The sequence below is a fragment of the Ylistrum balloti genome, unplaced genomic scaffold, assembly GCF_031769215.1.
Source record: "Ylistrum balloti isolate Yb309-2 unplaced genomic scaffold, AGI_CSIRO_Ybal_v1 Utg369892, whole genome shotgun sequence".
NCBI classification, from domain to species: Eukaryota; Metazoa; Mollusca; class Bivalvia; order Pectinida; family Pectinidae; genus Ylistrum; species Ylistrum balloti.
In genome coordinates, this window is record NW_026782024.1 from 966,363 (window position 1) to 988,931 (window position 22,569).

Consider the following 22,569-nt stretch of genomic DNA (forward strand, 5'->3'; position numbering starts at 1 on the left):
GATATTGATCTTTTGTAGATGCTCACTGTGTAAGGAAATCTTCGACTCCAAAGTGAATGTACAGGTGCACTTTGCCATCAAGCATAGTAACGAGTGTAAGTTATACAAATGCACGAAATGTGATTCAGTGTTCAGGTCTGAGATGGAGTGGCAGGTTCATGTCAGGGTGAACCATCTGCATGTTGCTAAACCATACAGGTGAGTTACCCAGAATCCAATTTTATAACTTATAAACTTATTCAACAAAAGCTCATTCATTTTCTTATAAGTTTTATTTATACCTATACAAAGTTTAGAAATAATAATGCTCTCATTCTGATCATCATGATTTTACAGGTTGTATTTTATTTGGCAGAAATGTTGGTATTGTGTCTCAATTACCTCAATTGGCTTACTGTTTCAGGTGTCTGTTCTGTAAAGAGAGTTTCTCATCTGAAATGGATCTCCAGTGTCATCTGACCACCCACAACAAACCCTTCAGGTGTCCTATGTGTGATGAGTCCTTCCATGTTGAGTACCTCCTCGACAAACACATGCAGTGTATGCATGGAAACCCCACAGACAAAGCAATTCCTCCACCTCCACAAATGTCCCCTGTAAAAATCAAGGTAGAGCGAGATGTTGATACACCAAGCTACAACGACCGAACACCTCCCCACCCAAGCCCTAGGTACTCCCCAAAGAACCTTAATGGACCAGGGATCTGGAAGAGCTCGGAGCTGCTGCACACTTGTAACATCTGTGATATGAAGTTTGAGCAGCAGGCATTATTACAAGCACACAAAGCTGTAGATCACGGCCTCTCCGCTAAAAAGTCTAGTACATCTAGCGCCTCCGTCAGTCCAGACCAAGTTACAATCATGAAACCCGAGTCAGATCATCACCCAGTCAGAAAGCCTGTGACTTCTGTTGTCTCTTCAGCATCTTTGGCTCCTACGTCTTCCATGGCTTCGCTGGCATCCATCACTTCTGCTGCCATGACTTTACAGGAACGACTCCAGGCAGACACGTCAATGCCTCCTGCTGTTAGTCATTCCCCTGTCACCTCCAAATCCATGTCTTTGCCTGTTGTTGTCATCAGTGAAAAGCTTAGTCTAGCCTGTATGTACTGCAGTCAGACATTCAAGAGTAGAGGTGATCTGGACAAACACATGAAGATTCACCAGAACAATGGCAGCCAGAAATGTAACATCTGTGACCAGGTGTTCCCTACATCCAGTATCCTAGCTGAACACAAACTCACCCATTGCAAGATTGTCCAGGGCAACAGTTGTGTACTTTGTAAGATCCCCCTGAAAAACGAGGACCAGTTTTATGTGCACACACAGGAGCATGGCTTCCAAGGTACCTTCATGCAGTGTCTCATATGCCGGCAGACACTTGCGTCCATGGTGGAGCTGCAAATGCATGGTAAACATCATTTCCAGGTCAAGTCCAGCTTTTACACATGTTGTGTCTGTCTCAAAACATTCAACTCCAAAGAAAATTTAGTGTCAAAGATGAACAGCAGTGGTCGCACATACTATGTATGTAAACCTTGTTACCATGGAGAACATTCAGAGTATGTGTGTTCTGAATGTGGAGCAAGTTTTCCCTCCAATGGGGAGCTTGACACACATATTGGCACACATAAAAAAAGTTACCAGTGTATAAAATGTCAGGAATCATTCAGTAGTGAGTATGAAATTCAGCTACATGTAGCTACACACATGATGACTGAGGGAAATGTCCATGATTGTAAACTCTGCTCACGAACATTCGAGTCACCAGCCAAGTTACAGTGCCACCTAATAGACCACACCTACAGGAACTCAGAATTCAGGTGCAGTGTGTGTTGTAAGATATTTGCTAGCTCAATGGAGATTCAAAACCATGCCATAGAGCATGGACCAGGTGCCCGACGCTATGGATGTAGCCAATGCAGTCAGAAGTTCTTCTTTAGTGCAGAGCTGGAGAATCACGCATTCATGCACACAGTTGGGGAAAATTCTATATCCTTGACACCAGTCTCTTCTGATCTGACTTGCACTGACTGTAACAAAACATTTACTAGCAGTGTAAGTTTGATCAACCATAGGAAGATCCATGAACACAATGAAAACAACTTTAAATGTAATGTATGTGCTGAGGTATTCCACAGTATGGGGGCATTACAGAGCCACTTCTGTCACTCGGAACTTGACAAACAAACCTACCGGTGCCCAGAGTGTGACAAAGAGTTGCCTTCATTAAGTAGCTTACAGAGTCATCTCCGGATACATAGACTAGGTAAGTCAGAACACACCAATAGACTGATAGAAACTCCCTCACTAGTGAGACATCAGAACAGTGCAGTACATTCATAGATATTTAGTACTGGTGAAACATCAGAAAAAGGAAGTACATTCATAAATCTCAGGTACTTTTGGAACAGGGAAGTACACTTACAGGTCTCAGCTACTCGTGAAACGTCAAAACAGGGCAGTAAATCCATAGATTTCTGGTACAAATAAAGTGCATTTTCAAGCCAGTAATTTGATTACTGTGGTGGGTTCTGATTATGTGCTTGTGAGAAAATCTAATTAGGAAGTTTCATTGCTTTGCATTTATGATCTTAGTGTATGGTTTGTTTACAAATATCATAAAGCCACAATAGTGTAAAAATGTTCATTTGAGATGCAAGTTAATTTGGATTGTTTTTGTAAGAGTTATCTCCCATGTGAAATATTTTTGTATCATTGGTGTTATATGTTACAGGGAAGGAGAACCGTCAGAGCCACATCCGTCCCTACCCTGGGGGAAAACCATTCCTCTGTCCTGTGTGTGGCAAGTCATTTGTCAGGAAGTGCCAAATAAAAGAACACATGAGGGTTCATTTTGCACAGGTAAATATTTCTGTGTAGATATACATAGTGTGTCCTAGGTCATAAATGTTTACTTATAAACAGTGTGTCCTAGGTCATCATTGTTTACTTATAAACAGTGTGTCCTAGTTCATCATTGTTTACCTATAAACAGTGTATCCTAGGTCATCATTGTTTACTTATAGACAGTGTATCCTAGGTCATCATTGTTTACTTATAAACAGTGTATGCTAGGTCATCATTGTTTACTTATAAACAGTGTATCCTAGGTCATCATTGTTTACTTATAAACAGTGTATCCTAGGTCATCATTGTTTACTTATAAACAGTGTATCCTAGGTCATCATTGTTTACTTATAAACAGTGTATCCTAGGTCATCATTGTTTACCTATAAACAGTGTATCCTAGGTCATCATTGTTTACTTATAAACAGTGTATTCTAGGTCATCATTGTTTAATTATAAACAGTGTATCCTAGGTCATCATTGTTTACCTATAAACAGTGTATCCTAGGTCATCATTGTTTACCTATAAACAGTGTATCCTAGGTCATCATTGTTTACCTATAAACAGTGTATCCTAGGTCATCATTGTTTACCTATAGACAGTGTATCCTAGGTCATCATTGTTTACTTATAGACAGTGTATCCTAGGTCATCATTGTTTACTTATAAACAGTGTATCCTAGGTCATCTTGTTTACCTATAGACAGTGTATCCTAGGTCATCATTGTTTACCTATAGACAGTGTATCCTAGGTCATCATTGTTTACTTATAAACAGTGTATCATAGGTCATCATTGTTTACCTATAGACAGTGTATCCTAGGTCATCATTGTTTACCTATAAACAGTGTATCCTAGGTCATCACTGTTTACTTATAAACAGTGTATCCTAGGTCATCTTGTTTACCTATAGACAGTGTATCATAGGTCATCATTGTTTACCTATAGACAGTGTATCCTAGGTCATCATTGTTTACCTATAAACAGTGTATCCTAGGTCATCACTGTTTACTTATAAACAGTGTATCCTAGGTCATCTTGTTTACCTATAGACAGTGTATCCTAGGTCATCATTGTTTACTTATAAACAGTGTATCCTAGGTCATCTTGTTTACCTATAGACAGTGTATCCTAGGTCATCATTGTTTACCTATAAACAGTGTATCCTAGGTCATCATTGTTTACTTATAGACAGTGTATCCTAGGTCATCATTGTTTACCTATAAACAGTGTATCCTAGGTCATCTTGTTTACCTATAGACAGTGTATCCTAGGTCATCATTGTTTACTTATAAACAGTGTATCATAGGTCATCTTGTTTACTTATAAACAGTGTATCGTAGGTCATCATTGTTTACTTATAGACAGTGTATCCTAGGTCATCATTGTTTACCTATAGACAGTGTATCCTAGGTCATCTTGTTTACCTATAGACAGTGTATCCTAGGTCATCTTGTTACTTATAAACAGTGTATCCTAGGTCATCATTGTTTACCTATAGACAGTGTATCATAGGTCATCATTGTTTACTTATAGACAGTGTATCCTAGGTCATTATTGTTTACCTATAGACAGTGTATCCTAGGTCATCATTGTTTACCTATAAACAGTGTATCCTAGGTCATCATTGTTTACCTATAAACAGTGTATCCTAGGTCATCACTGTTTACCTATAAACAGTGTATTCTAGGTCATCATTGTTTACTTATAAACAGTGTATCCTAGGTCATCTTGTTTACCTATAGACAGTGTATCCTAGGTCATCATTGTTTACCTATAAACAGTGTATCCTAGGTCATCACTGTTTACTTATAAACAGTGTATCCTAGGTCATCTTGTTTACCTATAAACAGTGTATCATAGGTCATCATTGTTTACCTATAGACAGTGTATCATAGGTCAATTTATACATATGCAAAAACATTTGCAATCTTTGACCGGCATTCAGTTTGGAGTTGTTACTTTGTGAGGGAATGTCAGAGAAATCTATTGTCCAGAGTTTAGTGTTGAATGGGAGATGTATTAAACCATGTATTCAGTACGAAAAATACTGCCTTTCTTTCTCCAGGATTCCAGCCAGCTGGCAGACATGCAGAGTTTCCTAGATGTTGATGTAAATAGTGACAATGCCAGCATCACCAGTGATGATAACGGCGATGAGCCCACTTCCAACATGTCGTTTACGGCGCTAGATGGTGGAAAATCTGGGGAAGGCAGCAATTCTCTCACCACCAATGATATAAATAATCATGTTGAAGGAGGGAGGCAAAAAGAACAATCAATGGTTTGTTGAAATGTTATCCATAGATTGGAGGGAGGTTAACAGAATAGTCACTTGTAGTGTAATCATTGGTGGACCATTGATGAAGACCAGGTGTTAAATTAAAGGGAGACAACAATCAACTTCATTGAATATGAACCATTGGTTAGAGGGAAGTGAAAAGAATGGTCAGTTGTATGACATGTGAATGTTTATGTTTAATGAAATGGAAGAAAGTGAACTATAATTGAATACTATGTGAATTATTGCTGAAAGGGGAGGTAAAGAGAACAGTAATTTGTATAGAATGTGAATTTTTGCTGAAAGGGGAGGTAAAGAGAACAGTTATTTGTATAGAATGTGAATAATTGATGAAAGGGAGGCAAAAGATGAATCATTGCTGAAAGGGGAGGTAAAGAGAACAGTCATATGTATAAAATGTGAATTGATGATGAAAGGGAGGTAAAAAGAACATTTATTTGTAAAGAATGTGGATAACAGATAAAATGTGAATTATTGATGAATAGAAGGTGAATTGAAATGTCAACTTGTGGAAAAATACCTATAAGAAGAGAGAAAGGGATTTGTACCTGAGTAAGTTTTACTAGTCACCAGTCAACACGCTCTTGTTGATGGTTTAAGTGTTCAGAACTTCTTATTGTTAATTGTTTAAGTATTTTGAATTTCATTGGAGAGATGTTATACTGAATTTCACCAGTCATAGATGTAGTTAGTATTCCTGTAAGGATTTTAGATTTTTAGCCACACTTTACCAATTCTATCTGTAATGATGTTTCACTTTCATCAAATTAAAGTGTCCGTTTCATTTGAAATGGTTAGACTCATTCAAGTGCTTAGTACATCTTGTACTTTTAGACATTCCATCCTTAGGTGGCAAGGGTGACATTTATGTAGAATATTCTTACTGGTTCCTTTTTAACTGGCCTGCCTGAAAGGCATGTGAGCTTATTTCCTGGCACAGTGTCTGCAGTCTGTCTATCCATATCGCATCAAACTTTTTTGGCATAAATTACAAATTCTCAAAACCAAAATTATATTTAGCGAGCAGTATGCCAAGATTGAAGGCTTTTTAATGTTTAAATAATGTCCTTGGCCTATTTTCAATGTTGAAGGGGTCAAATGTTTTTTAAAAAATATCTTCAACAACTTTTAATACAATATGTAATGTATTGTAAAGATTATGTATTTACCTGGGGATGACCATGACGGTTACCAGAATAACTCCGGTCAATAAGATCTTCTCTTTACGTTATCGCAGAATTCACAGGTAGATTAATTTAAAGTCATGGAAATTTTTATGAGAGTTCTCACACACTGATTTCATTTGATGTTTCAATCCAATGTCTTTTTGTAAATTGTTTTCTGATAGCCTCATTGTTATACCTACTGAAAATGTACCTTGTGCTGACCCGGTTTCTAATGCTCATTGCAAAATCCACTAGGTCTATATATGACTTTTCTGAAGTTTTTAATTCATTACTTCTTCTTTCTCTATTACTTTTAATTCTGTCATCATATATACTCCTCCTGTGTACTCCTTTGTATGGTTACTATACCAGGTAGTTGAATGTGGTTATTTTTGAGTGGTTAACTACTGTTAACATTTTCCAGAATAAAGTTTATATGTCATCAGCAACATTTTTCCATGATAAAATTAACTATCATATACAACTGTACAACATTATTCCAGGGTAAAATTGACTGTCATCGACAACCTTTTTCCAGGGTAAAATTGACTGTCATCGACAACCATTTTCCAGGGTAAAATTGACTGTCATCGACAACCTTTTTCCAGGGTAAAATTGACTGTCATCGACAGCCTTTTTCAAGGTAAAATTGATTGTCATATACAACTGTACAACATTTTTCCCGTGTAAAATTAACTGCATCAACAACTGTACAATTTTTTTCCAATGTTTAATTAACTGTCATCAACATCCTTTTTCCAGGGTAATATTAACTGCATCAAGAATACATTTTTCTTTAAAATTGATGTCCTTTTCTATCCTAGTGACTTGGAAATTCCATGGAACTGTAACACCTCAATTTTTTGTGATGACTGTGGCAGTATTGAATGAAAACCTGACATCTCATGTAATTTAGTCCCAATAACTAAGGGAGGTCATGTGTCACAGACTTTGTTAAATACCTGTGTAGTCTTCATCATATGAAAGACTGTTGGAAAGCCAAATAACAGAACATTGGAGTGCCAGTTACATGAAGTAGATTACTATAAATCCTTGTTTAGGAGATTAACACAGTCTTGATATCCTGGTATTTTGATTAGAGCTTATTTGCCCTCATTTTGCAGCTGTTCTATTAAGTGCTAAGATTGTTATGGTATGCTGATTATTAACATTATTTTATTGTTGTTTTCAATTTTTTATATGCTATTGCTGCTGAAGTGTAGATTGTTTAAAGATGGAATAAAAAAAATGAAACTGTGAATAAATATGCACATACCACGTTTTTGGGAAGTGTTTTTATTTCATTCTAGTGGGTTCACACATGCCATAAACAGGAGATTGCAAAATCACAGGAAAACAATGTGGAACCTGTGATTATGATCAGTTTAAGGGGCATATTTCAGCCTTCCACGGACATAAATGTGAGTGGTTTAAAAAAGACATTTTCTTTCAGACTTTGATGTACCTGATGATGCTAAGTGATACTAAATGCTGCAGTTTAATCCTTGATCTGGAAATCAAAGCACCAGCCTAGCTGCCATCTTGGATTTTGTATGGATGTCATATTGGTGTACATTACATGGAATTGATTTCCACCATTTTTTTAAAAACAGACTTCAGTCTGTATGGATCATGAAACAGCTAGTCTCCATTTGTATTAGCCACTTTTCCGGATGTGAGCCTGGTCTTTTAGATGAAACAATGCCGCTAAATGGATCAATCTGTCCTACCAGTTATATTTCTTAGAAATATAATAACATAGAAAAAGTACATGTTTTTACACGATTCTGTTTAGAAATCTGACTGACAACATGAATGTCTGCACATATCTAACTTAATCAGTAGCAGCACAGAATTGAATCTATTTTCATTTCTGTGCAAGGACATCTCTGGAGAGAAGAGATGTATCCAAATAGTTATATATACATCAATGGACAGTTTTAATAATATTTTAAACAAGAACCTTTTCACTGACCTCCATTTGGAGTCAACTTTATTTCCATTGTAAAATCAATGACCTACATATACATGTATGAGATGTATCGACTTGTTGGTTTGATTCAAACCCGAAGCATGGCTTTGTTGACTGGTGTGTTTCACTCTCTAGCTTCACATAACTAACCCACTTTCTCCTTATCATATCTGAAAACTTACTCTCTCTCCCCCACCCCCAACCCCCAACCCCACCCCACCCCACCCCACCCCACTCCACCCCCACCCCCATTTGAATCGGAAACAAATGGTGGCTGTATATCTTCCTTATCTTCCAACTCATTACAGAGTTTTCTTGTATCTAACAAAGAAACTGAAATGTTGATTAAAATCAAGTATGTGAGGCATTTAGAGTAAGTGTATGGAAACAATGTTATGTGGCTTCATGTATGTGTGACAAGTGTTTCTAGAATGTCTGATTTGCCACAATCAAAATGTAATTATAATTATCAAGTTCTGTGATGTCTGGTTCTTCTGGAATCTAAAGCACACCACATTATTATTAGTGTGTTGTAAACAATAAGCAGTTCATGTATTTTTATTTGATTAGTTTTTCTTTGTCATCCACTTTTGACTGAATACATCTTCAGAGAATGGATCCTCGTCACTATTATCACCATCTGGACTACCTCTGTAGGGGATGGGGTCTGATGCGGTAGGTTCAAAAAAGTCTAGCACAGGGATAGTAGAGGATACCTTTAATACAGAAAAAAGATAGAAGGTTACCACACTGTAAATTCCTAAATGAAAAAGCAATCTTTAAAAAAGTCCTCAACGGACAAGGTATAAAGCAACCCCCTGTAAAAGTTCCCAACAGGAGAGCTATTTGTGTAGTAACCCGTAAAGTTCCCGTTAGACGATGTATGAAACAAGCCCCGAAGTTTAAATTGGTGACGTTCGAAACAACCCTTAATGTCCCCACCAGGCAAGATCTAAATCAATCCTCATAGTCCCCACCAGGCAAAGTTTATGGTAACCCTTATAATCCCCAACAGGCGAGGTATATGGTAATCCGTAAAGTCCCCACCAGGAGAGGTATATGGTAACCCGTAAAGTCCCCTCCAGGCGAGTTATATGGTAACCCTTAAAGTCTCCACCAGGAGAGGTATATGGTAACCTTTAAAGTCCCAACCAGGAGAGGTTTAAGGTAACCCATAACATCCCCTCCAGATGAGGTTTACGGTAACCCTTAAAGTCCCCTCCAGGCGAGGTATATGATAACCCATAACATCCCCTCCAGGCGAGGTATACATAGTAACCTTTAAAGTCCCTTCCAAAAAAAATGCTAGTTTTATGATACCACTTTAAGTCCTCACCATGCGAGGTATATACAACGACATAACATTAGGAAGTCTATAAAATCAGAGGGTTTCCGTTGAGTACCAATAAGTTTATATTACCAGAGGATTTCCACTGAGCAAGTTTTTGACAAATTTCTGGAGCTCCACTTCTCTTTCTTCTGCGAGGTCTCGTGTATATCGCCGAAATATTTTTAACCCTGAAAGTATTGAGTTCCATCAGAGAGATATTGAATAACATCAGGGAAAATGTAATGCATCTAAACAAATACGACGGATATGTAATAAACATATGAAGAAGAGAGGTAGAATTATCCTGTGTGTAAGTTATGTAATCAGACGTCAAGTAATCGAGCCAGGAAGGTATAAGAGTATGTCAGACATGTTAACGTAACTTTTTCTAGTTAGGTAATCATATGTTAAATTCACTACACTTAATTAGACATCACCTATATGGCCTCAAGTTGATATTTTTTCTGTGCTCTATGGTGATAAAGACAGGGCATTATACATGTATACAAAAGTACATATCATTACAAGAAGCTTCTAGTATTTACATTGTGATACTGACATGAGTGTGGGTTTGTAGGATAGTCGTGATGGGGACAATGTCCACCATTGCCTCGAGTGATAGTTCACAACGAACCCGGCACCTAAGTCTTGCTAAAGTCCGCGATCAAGGTCATTGCATCCTTGTCAGCTTGCGAATTATGTATACCAGTGTTGCATTTACAACGAACTCTCGCCTTTGATATGACTGACTAATTAGTTACCACTAGGTTCTCGACTTTGATATGGGTGGTGTTCTAACCATTGAGCTCACGTCTTTGGGGAAGACCCATTGACCACAAACTCGTCAGCTGGCCATACCAGTTATAAAACATTCAGTGACCCTTTTAGCGACTTTAAAACCAGTTTTCATCAATGGTTTATTCTCTTAAACCACTGGCACTGTTTTTACTGATTAATTCAGATAAAATCCTTCAAGCAGTAAACTTGGCGGTTCCCTACCTTGTAACTTTGGTATAAATACAGGTCCCTGACTGTTCCCTACCTTGTAACTTTGGTATAAATACAGGTCCCTGACTGTTCTCTACCTTGTAACTTTGGTATAAATACAGGTCCCTGACTGTTCCCTACCTTGTAACTTTGTTATAAATACAGGTCCCTGACTGTTCCCTACGTAACTTTGGTATAAATACAGGTCCCTGACTGTTCCCTACCTTGCAACTTTGGTATAAATACAGGTCCCTGACTGTTCCCTACCTTGTAACTTTGGTATAAATACAGGTCCCTGACTGTTCCCTACCTTGTAACTTTGGTATAAATACAGGTCCCTGACTGTTCCCTACCTTGTAACTTTGGTATAAATACAGGTCCCTGACTGTTCCCTACCTTGTAACTTTGGTATAAATACAGGTCCCTGACTGTTGTCTTCTTTCTGAAAGTAATCCACCAAAACTCTACGAAAATTTAAAAAGCTTTTGTAAGTTCTTTTCACACACATTGTTCTTCCGTCTGACCATAATACGTCCACAATAAATAAATAGTCACATGTGCTTTTACATTTCACCTCGGTGAATCCAGAAATATCTGCTGACGTCACAGAAACATTCGTGCACGTATTTTGCTGCATGATTTCGTAGAGCTCGGGAGACAATTCCCCGCTAAGGCTGACATTTCTGAACACCTCCATTTTCCAGATATCAATTTTCTGTTGGTACCGTGTCCCACTCATCGTGCAAATAAAAAAAAGTAACACGATAAATTTCGTAAAGCTATTGGTCGTAAGTACAAATTATAGTGAGAGTTCTTGTGATTGTTGCGCGTGTTGCGTTGATGCCCTGTGTTTCACCTGTTCATATTTTGATGTCCTGGATCTTACGTGTGTTGTATCAATGCTCTTCTTCACGTGTGTGTTATGTTGATCATGTATCATGAATATTTTGATATTTTGACCATGTATAATTTGTGTTTGATGTCCTGCTTCACGTGTGTGTTGATGTCCTTAATTAAGTATATTTTGAGTTTGATGTCCTGCTTCACGTGTGTGTTGTGTTGATGTCCTTAATTAAGTATATTTTGAGCTTGATGTCCTGCTTCACGTGTGTGTTGTGTTGTTGTCCTTAATTAAGTATATTTTGAGTTTGATGTCCTGTTTCACGTGTGTGTGTTGATGTCCTTAATTAAGTATGTTTTGAGTTTGATGTCCTGCTTCACGCGTGTGTTGTGTTGACGTCCTTATTTAAGGATATTTTGAGTTTGATGTCCTGTTTCACGTGTGTGTTGATGTCCTTAATTAAGTATGTGTTGTGTTGATGTCCTGCTTCGTGTGTGTTGTGTTGATGTCCTTAATTAAGTATATTTTGAGTTTGATGTCCTGCTTCACGTGTGTGTTGTGTTGATGTCCTTAATTAAGTATATTTTGAGTTTGATGTCCTGCTTCACGTGTGTGTTGTGTTGATGTCCTTAATTAAGTATATTTTGAGTTTGATGTCCTGTTTCACGTGTGTGTGTTGATGTCCTTAATTAAGTATGTTTTGAGTTTGATGTCCTGCTTCACGTGTGTGTTGTGTTGACGTCCTTATTTAAGGATATTTTGAGTTTGATGTCCTGTTTCACGTGTGTGTTGATGTCCTTAATTAAGTATATTTTGAGTTTGATGTACTGCTTCACGTGTGTGTTGTGTTGATGTCCTTGATTAAGTATAATTTGTGTTTGATGTCCTGTTTCACGTGTGAGTTGTGTTGATGTCCTTAATTAAGTATAATTTGTGTTTGATGTCCTGCTTCGCGTGTGTGTTGTGTTGATGTCCTTAATTAAGTATATTTTGAGTTTGATGTCCTGCTTCACGTGTGTGTTGTGTTGATGTCCTTAATTAAGTATATTTTGAGTTTGATGTCCTGCTTCACGTGTGTGTTGATGTCCTTAATTAAGTATATTTTGAGTTTGATGTCCTGCTTCACGTGTGTGTTGTGTTGATGTCCTTAATTAAGTATGTTTTGAGTTTGATGTTCTGCTTCACGTGTATGTTGTGTTGATGTCCTTGATTAAGTATAATTTGTGTTTGATGTCCTGCTTCACGTGTGTGTTGATGTCCTTAATTAAGTATATTTTGAGTTTGATGTCCTGCTTCACGTGTGTGTTGTGTTGATGTCCTTAATTAAATATATTTTGAGTTTGATGTCCTGCTTCACGTGTGTATTGTGTTTGCTTCCTTAATTAAGTATGTTTTGAGTTTGATGTACTGCTTCACGTGTGTATTGTGTTTGCTTCCTTAATTAAGTATGTTTTGAGTTTGATGTACTGCTTCACGTGTGTGTTGTGTTGATGTCCTTAATTAAGTATGTTTTGAGTTTGATGTACTGCTTCACGTGTGTGTTGTGTTGATGTCCTTAATTAAGTATATTTTGAGTTTGATGTACTGCTTCACGTGTGTGTTGTGTTCATGTCCTTAATTAAGTATATTTTGAGTGTGGTAGGTCCTGCTTCACCTGTTGTGATGATCAATGTCGTAGTAAATACATGTATTGTTATTAAATTATCTACGAGCTATATCTTGTTATGCTAATCACATCACATCATTATTCCTGATGCCAACAGCAAAGTTGACAAAAGGTCATTAAGTTAGAGAAAAGAAACCGATTGAATAAGGCGTACCTGCTTAGTCATCCTGTATACAAATAGTGTGTACGTCCGACATATCCCCACAACACCCCTCCACTAGGCAACAGTACACCGCGACGCCCCTCTACTGGACACCGTCACGCCCCTCCACGGGACACCGCTTCACCCCTCCCCGGCACCGCCACCGCCACCGCCACTGCCTCACACACCCCCCGGGACACCGCCAACAACTTCCTCTCTGTACCAACTGATCACAGATCCTTACGATCTCCCGAATGTTACGATTGACGTGGTTGTAAAAAGTCATATACTCCGTTATACAGCCACGTTGTTCTCGTAGTTCAGGGGTCAGATCAGAGACCACAGCAGCAACAACAACAAAAGTGTCACTAACTCGTACACTTGTATGTAGGTCTGATGTAATTTCCGCGGTATCAGTTGATAAACTACTCAATCAGTTATCACATGTAGTTATTTTTAATCCCGCGATCTCCGAACTTTACTCCCAGAGACCACATACAAGGAACTTGTTATCACAAAGGTGGTGTCAATGAACCTAAAATGTCGACATCAGTAAGATTCATCGTTAAATGACGTCATGTTACTGTAGAAACGGAATCATGCATTGTTTCATCAATATAAGTTTCCGCGATAGTAAAGATATTTTGTTTTTACATACATGTATACATAAGAACAACGAGGCGTTCCTGTGTGCATAACATCACACCATCTATCATAGTATTTCCACTTACAGATATATATATATGTATATATATATACACGTATGTGTACGTACGCCAGGTATTATTTTAGTTAAGTTTAATCTAATGGACGCAGAGGACTTGATGAACGATAGCACTGTCTAATATATTATGTGTATATCTTCGGGGCATAAGTGTCTTTTAACAAAATTCCTGAATGTTGTTAATTGCCTATAATTGCATTATGTCCACACGTAGGTAAACACACATTTGACATGTAACAGGTCTATCATTAGCTTTGCTATTTATTTCCTTGTTGCACGTTTTGATATTGATGCGATGAAAGTGAAGTAGTCAACTACTTAGAACAAGCGCCAATGGTGTGAAACTTCTGATGCTGCAACTTCGGAAGGCTTGAAACCTGACACTACCACTTCATGGTTCTGATTCTGACTTTAAATTTAAAAACGTCGGGTCAGCAAATTGTCTCGTGACGTCAACAATGACCTAATAGCACGGAGTAATTGATATTGGGGTGATGCCAGTGGATGTGTTAGTGATCTTCATCTATAATAGTAACGGTAAGGAAAGGAGACATTTATTTGTAACGTTATTTGCATATAACGGTAGTCTTCCTGTGTTTTGATACATTTTTTGTCTTCAATAACAAAACATAAACGAATTTCATGAATGCAAGTTTTTTGTTGCAAATTATTTCTGTTAACTATCTTTAGATATTATCAAAAATGGACGACAGGAACGGGGACATGCGTTTCGTTTTAATAACAGAAATTATTTGTCATAAAATGAGTATTTATGAAACTCGTCAAGATTTTTCATTTTAATCTCACCAATAAAGTGAATCTCATTACAGCCAGAAAGTAGAGAAAAAACCCTGACAAGTTTCGCGATAAATATTGCTGTGTAGCTCATTTATGATCCATCGGTCTATACAGTCGTAACGTTAAGTTAAGGATGACTTTGGGTCGTGTTGACCTTTGAAGAATTATCATTTAAGGACGTTCGAGAGATTTTATTTTGCGTGGCGCGATTATATAGTAAGATAAAGAAAAAGGAACACTAAACACGGAAATCGATACAATTAAAAAATAAACAAGCTAATAACACTTAAACACCTTCACATAGATCCAACAGAAAAGCTAGCAAAACATGCAAAATATAAATGAATTAAAGGATTGTCAAGTATGTTTAGGCCAGTTGAACACCCTTGTCATTATTTCTTGTTTAAGCCAGTTGAACACCCTCGTAATTATTTCTTGTTTAGGCCAGTTGAACACCCTCGTCATTATTTCTTGTTTAGCCCAGTTGAACACCCTCGTCATTATTTCTTGTTTAGCCCAGTTGAACACCCTCGTCATTATTTCTTGTTTAGGCCAGTTGAACACCCTCGCCATTATTTCTAAATCGACTTTATGTATATATACATTTAATGTATGTTTATCTGTAATCTAATCTAAAATCAATGAGTACGTAGTCAAAGGTATGGAGTTCTCGAGGATTTTGTGTAATCTTCTATGGCAAAGATGTACATGTACTCAAAAAACCCTATCTTTAGAGATTGTGTTCAGTACTATTACCTTTACCATGTGAGTATCATTTGAACCATGACGGCATCTAGCGACAAATTTTGGAACTACTACTTTCATTCATAAAAAATCCCACATTGAACCAATAGGGCGCTGTGTATTCTTCATTGCAATAGCCACTCCCAGCCTCAGCCTTGACCCATGATGACCCGTACCCAGACTACAAGAGATACTTATCTATTGGTAGAATTTCTACTAAATACTGTAGAAGTAATAAAAATGTTTAGTTCAATGAGGCGTAGTTTATAGCCATCAAACATCAAAAGGATTGGATAAAATTTTCAATAAATAATAATGGCCATACAAAACGTTGAAAAGAATCCTCCATCCCTTGAGGCTAAATGGTGCACCGGGAGACCATCAATTTGGCTTTTTTGCTCGAGGTACTCTTCGACATTATGAAGTACCACTATACAAATGATGTGTCTCCCAAGAGAGAAGATATATAAAATAACATGTTTTCACTGCATCTGACCCACGCCGTAAACCCAAAAGGACGGAGAACTTTTGTCCCTTACGGTATTGGTGGTGGTGACCACGTTTGGTTTCAATCTACACAGCGGTTCTTGAGAAGAAGATAAAAATGCGATAAATCAACGAAAGACAATGACGGGCAAAAGGTTCAGTTAACCTAAAAGTTGTTATGTCATGGTGGCTTTTCCATTATATGACCTTCGAAAATAGGCCCTTTGTATTTTCTTCATGTTATTGGAAAACTTGATACAGGTACATATTTTCCACATAGTCGTTCATAGATTGTGGACAACATATTTCATAAAAGTTCCACTCGGTTTGTTGTTATCATAATGATTGGTTTAATCATTTTACCGCCAACGTCATCTTATCACAATGCGACAGTTCAATAGTCCAAAGCGTCGTTGTATTAACAATATAATTTTTTTGTGATAAAATGAATATTTGATGCATATTACAAATATTCAGCTACATAAACATTATTTCAATTAATGCTATTTTATCCGTGTAACTGTTACATTTTTCTGTTTTAACTGTTGTTTGAACTCTGTAAGTTGTACAATATTTAAAACCAATTCAGTATTTACATTAATCACAGTTCAAACATCTGTGACACAAACATTTTACTAAGGTATATGGCGTTTTTGTTGTACACGCCTTTTGACGGTTTGACGCATAAAATTCTATCAACGACACTCCATTACGTCAAATTTACACAACCAGGCGTCCGTCCTTTTACCCACATTGCCGGGACGTCCGTTCCGTTACTCGCGCCGTCCAGTCGTCCGCCTTGTTACCACCGTTAAATGTTAAGACTGATACGACGTTAACCTCACAATCTAGAAAATTATGAACAAATGAAACTGAGAAATGTACAATTAAACGTTTATATATATTTATATTGAGTCCTATTGTGGTATGTTGTGGTATGTTGTACCACTTAGTCAGTATTAAACATCCGGTAATACCCTGTACTCGAAATGCTTCTTAACATATTTGTACTGGTGAAATACCCACGGTCCATACAATTCTGGTACGTGTTCGGGGCCACTTCCGGTATATTTTGTCAAGAAATTCAAACCGATATCGGCATTAAAGGATGGCTCAAGAAAGAATGGAAAGGAAAATCTGTCCTCACCAATGTCTACTACTCTGTGACGCGTTGCGCGGAATCGACCTCCAAGCATGCGTGAAAATACGTCACCAATGTTCATGACAAGGCTATTGGTGCGCGGAGCAACTGCTACCCAATGTCCATCTGTTGTCATAACTTCCAAACCGCTATAACCAAAGGTCGCAAGCAAGGTCATGAATCCCGTGTCTGTGTGTTCCGGTGTTGTGATCACTTTGCCGTTGTCCAGCAGACACACTTCCGGGGGTGTTTTTTCCCAAGTGGGGTAGTGAATCATGCGGAACGTAGTTAAAGGTTTGTCATCAAATAGACCAATAAATGCGTTCTCGTCAATTCCTATTCCAAGTGCAGTCAATCGCAAGATCTCCATGGCGGTATTGTGCATAATGTCAAATGCTTTCGTCAGCTCGGCTTTGAACTCCAAAGTGCCATCTTCTTCAGGCCAAACGTTCTCCTCGTAAATCCATGGCGCAGGTGTCGTTTTCCTGTCAAATTCCGGGTACACAGGTCCAAATTCAAATCCTTCTTTTCTGCTTGGTTCTCCTTCGATCACAGGGAAATAGCCACGGAACATGTTGCTATTTTCTGGAGCCCATTGCTTACGCAGTAACAGTTTCTTCTTTTCATATGGCCGACTGAAAAACCACTTACAAGCCTTGAGAAGAATGTCGAAATCGAGTCCTTTAACGTTATCTACCGTCAGAAATCCTACGTTCTCGAGTGCATCAACCAAGCTTTTAGACAATGCTACTCGGTCTGTGCGTATATTTGACACGTCTATGTTCGGCAGTTCCAACGACTCCGACGTCATGCTGTCGTTCTTTATCAACTATCTGTTTAAAATGAAGTTCAGGTGTATTTTCATTACGGTTGTACATTTCGTTATTGTATTTGCTGTCTCTCACGATGTTGTTATATTTATAGTGACATAAGTGACAACAATGACACAATTGCATAAATTGCTAAATAATTGAAATTCTATGTGTATGATTTAATATGTAGTGCAAAAATATGTATGCGATATATATCTTCTCTATATCCGCAATAACAAGCTTATGGTTATAACGTGATCAGGACTTAAATAATACAACCTCTACTAACAGGAAATGTACAAAAACTGTACGTCACATGTCTGCTTATAATGTATTATGAACAATCAGCTGGTTTATAACAGGAACGTGTTCAGCAGGAAGTGACAATGATAGAAGCACTCACCAGACGTGTTGTTTCGACGGTATCTCAGTGTCTCGTATAGTTAACATATGTAACCTGTGTACAGGACCATCAATGTACCTGATAAGAATATATCGTTACATATCATCCCAGTGTAAACTAGTCATCTTATTACAAGGTCACAATGGTGTCATTCTACAAATGAACATGTCATCGACGTTCTTTTCACCTTTAATACGCGTTGTTTTGTTGTGTACACTATGATTGAATACTAAAATATACTGATCCCAGAGCTATCTTGGCGCCCACCATTGTTTAATCTTGACTTTACCTTTAAAAATGGATATTTTCGTTTTCCCTCATCTGTATTTACTTTAGTTATAAAGAATTTGAACATATTTCTCATGAAATAGCGACAATAAACTTTAACTCTTAAATCCAAGATGGCCGCTTGTCGGCCGTTTCGGTTTTACTGATCAATTCCAAAATCAAAAGGGCACAACTATAGAGCAAGGAAATCTACATATGAAATTAGACAAAGATCAATTTAATACTTTATCGAGAACTAAACTTTAATTGCGAAAATCCACGACCGCTACCGATAGGCCACTTTTTTTCTGGTCAGTAACAAAATCAAACGAGCATAATTAAGCACTAACAGAAACCTACATATGAAATTTTAAAATGATCCATTTTGTACTTCCACAGAAAGACTGATAACTGATAACAAACAAAACTGACTAGGCACAACGGACTGAGGGGGAACCTGCATATGAAAGAGGAAATTATACATTTCCACTGCTTCTCTAGAAGTAGCAATAACAAGAATTGTTTAAGGACGTAAGGATGTACTCACTCAAGTATAGACTATTGCGACGGTCTTTCAGACAAAATTTACCGATCCTGGCCTTCTCATCGGCTGAAATATCGAAAAGAGTTACAGCCCTCTAGCGGCAATAATAATGCCGCGATCTTTCAAATCGCTATTTTAAAAGCATCCAAAATTAGTTTATTTTTTTAATAACAATACAATTACTATATATTTTAAAAAAAAGAAGCACAGTGTGGTTAAACTATTGATAAATTTTGAACAATATATTTTACAGAATTCTCGACATGACGTAAGCATACAGAACACTGTACGTGCGAACTGATAAGAAGCTAGTCTGGGGGCTTGGTTTGAATTGTCAACTAACAGCACTTATAAACAAACAAAACTTACAAACAGAACATCAATTTTGTTTTAATCCTTGTCGCTGTGGCAAGATCGTCTTTATATATAACATCACTTTACCTCAGTAGACGTCACCGAATTGGACTGTTCGTCCCACGCGCACACCCGACATAATTATTATAGACATAATTACTGGAAGAAAAGTCTAACCATGATACTTCAAGGAAGATAGGCATGTAAATACATTTAATGTAATTACTTACACTTTTATCTATCTGAAATGCTGTGTACACCTTATTTACTTTCCTCAACTACAAATATAATTATAATAAGTAAGGACTATTACTTTGCAATACATTCAAAATAAAGAAGTAGGTACAAAGTCCTTTCGATTTGTCTAAATCCTCATATTGATAGGATAGTAATTGCAACATCTTGGGTATTTCAAAGGTTTTATTTCGTCAACTTCATCATAGAGCTATTTATCATTTGGCTTGTTGACGCTAAATATATGGTTGTGTGTATTTTGTTATTTTATTTTTTTTTAACCTATTTTGATTTGTTCACATTATTGTCGTCAAATTTGAAATAAGAATTAAAGAAGATATAAAATCGCTTAAGATTAAGAAAAATAGCCTCTGGTTCTCTTATTTTAGTAATTTTTGCATTCCAAAGTGTAGGAGTATGGGGAAAGTAATATAGCTTTGCGGTTATTTGTGAACATTTTTCATTACGTTTAGCCTTTCAGTACTTTCAGTACTTTGATTTTAGTATTAGTGTTACTATTCATCTGGTTTCTGACATTTATTTGAATCAATTTGAATCTTTCGCATTCATATCACAAGTTTCAACAATTTAGATCACTGAAATCACTGACGTGTCATACAATGAAGAAGAACAAAACAACTGTATGATGCTGTATCTTATTCTACAAGTACTGAAAAAAAGTTTGAATTTCTTGCGTGTCTTTTTTTACAATCATCTACCCTAATACCTGGCAGATAAAAGTTCGTCTCCCCTAGCTGAGAACCTAATTGTTAGGTAAAATCCAATTCAATACCTACTTCCCTCACATGAAAAACAAAGTCTACCCAATTTACTGCAAAAAATGAGTTGTAAACATGACCCGAGCTTCAAGACTTTGCTTTCCATCACATCGTTTCTCTGCAACGGTTTTGCTTGGATTGCGAGTTGTCGTTCTTCTCATATCAAACTGATGTTTCCAGTGAAAGTTTTATTAAACTATATCAAATATTGATTCAATATGATTAAAAAATATTTTACTTACATCAAATGTATTCAATGGGCTTAGGCAAAAGTTACCAAACTTTTAGTAAGCCCTTTCCCAATAATATGTAACGAACGACGTCTCGCGACCCGCTAGTGGCCGCCCCGCGGACGTCACCTCTGTAGTTACAATAATAAAAGTGCCCAATGGGTTCGACTGCCGCTTTCGCTTGCAGATTTCACTAACAAATTTCGACCAAGTACTGGCAATAATGACGAGAAGAATTAAACAGATTCAACAATTTATTATATATTTTACAAGAGTAAAGTTTAGCATGAAAGACATTTAACCGGCTCAGTGAGTGTTTTAAATTAACCATAACAATGTACAGAAGCCACCTGAAATAAACAAACTTTTACCTAAACTAACTACCAGGCAGGAACCAATGTCGTGGTTGTCGAAATTCTCTAGCTAAATTAACTCTCGGCCCACGGAATCTGACACCGTTCCTCGGAGCGAGTCTCAAACCTCGCCGAACGGACAAATCTCCGCCACGTGACCGACTCCAAATTTACAAAGTCCAACTCAACACTACCGCCTTCTCCTACGTTCGTCTTGGCGAGGGGGGCACACAAAATTAGCCTCACCGAACGAGAGAAAACTACTCCCCGAGAATACCAATTCTCGAATTATCCACTATTTAACAAAATTTCAACAGCTAGCGAACGTTCCCCTCAATCACGACACGAGGTTCCCGCCAAAACTTAAGTCTGCATAAATCGAAAAATATACCAAATTACACGGTCGGAAATCAAACCTATCGGGTTGTAGGTGGCAACTGATGTTTAGTAAACCATTTTATAACATTTTAGGGAAGAGATGGGCGCTGACAACACAAAAATCTAACAGATTACCCTGCCTGAATTTCAATACCGACCTATCGTATCTTGGCCTCCAAAGGAAGAGGCTGTGACGTCACTTTTTCTCCCAGAGTTCCTCGCTTCCTCGGACAGGGTTGTACTAAATTCCGAAAAACGACACGAAGTGACCCACGCGTCGCTACAAATATGTAACAATATAAATCAATATTGACAGAGACTTATATATATATTACGGCATATATATATATAGTACAAATACACAAATATATACCGTGACTGGTAAGTAAACATAGGGGAGGGGAGAAGAAAGCAAAGCACATATGAATTACATATAGTTTAATCCGACTCAGGCGGCAGACACCATTGTTAAATGTGAACACTAATCACAGTGCTTAACATTCTAACTCATCAAATCATATCACATGTCAGTGTTGTTTTTCTCCATGTCCTTGCTGGTCCAGGAAAGACTATAATCAATGTAATGTATGCATTACTTAAAATTCATTCCATCAATCTGTCTTATGATAGAAGAAAGGAAAATATGTGGAACTCAGGAGGGATGATATGTGATATAGTAGAGAAGAATCAAAATCTGTGTCTTTAATATACAAAATGTACTTTTAGGTGGATTGGCAAATAACTTCATTATCTTGTTTAAACAATTCATGATTTCCAAATAGCAGAAGGTGCAGGTCCAACGGGACGAAATCATAAAGCTCCCGACACAAGTGATACGCTGACCAGCATAATTGTTACAGACAAAAAAAAAAAAAAAAAAAAACAAGCATCTCCAACGGGGTGCCACACAGGCCAATTTCGTAATTAAACTTATTATCATGAATGAAATCTTGATTTAGAGTTCTACACCCGTTTTTTAGCTTGTCGTGCAAGATGTTTTCTGTCACAAATTAGATTGTAGAAAGGAACATATATATATCTTACGTTTCAAACGGAAATTTGCAAGGC

General features: G+C 37.3%; 3 protein-coding genes across 3 annotated transcripts in view; 1 reads left to right on the forward strand and 2 right to left on the reverse strand.

Annotated features, from left to right (window-relative positions):
- LOC132546470 (zinc finger protein 423-like) overlaps positions 1-6,985 on the forward strand; it is a 68,706-nt gene extending 61,721 nt beyond the window's left edge. Inside the window, exons 7-10 of the mRNA XM_060210188.1 lie at positions 19-198; positions 404-2,268; positions 2,737-2,864; positions 4,917-6,985. Of these exons, the coding sequence (XP_060066171.1) occupies positions 19-198; positions 404-2,268; positions 2,737-2,864; positions 4,917-5,141 (2,398 nt within the window). The 3' untranslated portion in view covers positions 5,142-6,985. The remainder of the gene's footprint in view (positions 1-18; positions 199-403; positions 2,269-2,736; positions 2,865-4,916) is intronic.
- Positions 6,986-8,541: 1,556 nt separating this feature from the next.
- On the reverse strand, positions 8,542-13,420 carry LOC132546504 (uncharacterized). Its single transcript, XM_060210222.1, has 4 exons — positions 13,267-13,420; positions 11,002-11,339; positions 9,709-9,806; positions 8,542-9,004 (listed from the first exon to the last, which is right to left on the reverse strand). The coding sequence occupies exons 2-4, from the start codon at positions 11,300-11,302 to the stop codon at positions 8,855-8,857; spliced, it is 549 nt and encodes a 182-aa protein (XP_060066205.1). The 5' UTR covers positions 11,303-11,339; positions 13,267-13,420; the 3' UTR covers positions 8,542-8,854.
- Positions 13,421-16,965: 3,545 nt separating this feature from the next.
- Positions 16,966-17,958, reverse strand: LOC132546522 (uncharacterized). The gene has a single exon (XM_060210240.1). It carries the CDS (start codon positions 17,956-17,958, stop codon positions 16,966-16,968), a length of 993 nt encoding a protein of 330 aa, XP_060066223.1.
- Between the last annotated feature and the right edge of the window lie 4,611 nt (positions 17,959-22,569).

What these genes read in the sequence shown, in the direction of transcription:
- LOC132546504 (XM_060210222.1), bottom strand. Translation starts at nt 11,302, where the DNA reads ATGGAGGTGTTCAGAAATGTCAGCCTTAGCGGGGAATTGTCTCCCGAG. An exon ending in ATTTATACCAAAGTTACAAG is followed by an intron (nt 9,807 to 11,001) that starts GTAGGGAACAGT and finishes CAATACTTTCAG; the next exon opens with GGTTAAAAATATTTCGGCGA. An exon ending in TGCTCAGTGGAAATCCTCTG is followed by an intron (nt 9,005 to 9,708) that starts GTAATATAAACT and finishes TCTGTATTAAAG; the next exon opens with GTATCCTCTACTATCCCTGT.
- LOC132546522 (XM_060210240.1), bottom strand. Translation starts at nt 17,958, where the DNA reads ATGACGTCGGAGTCGTTGGAACTGCCGAACATAGACGTGTCAAATATA.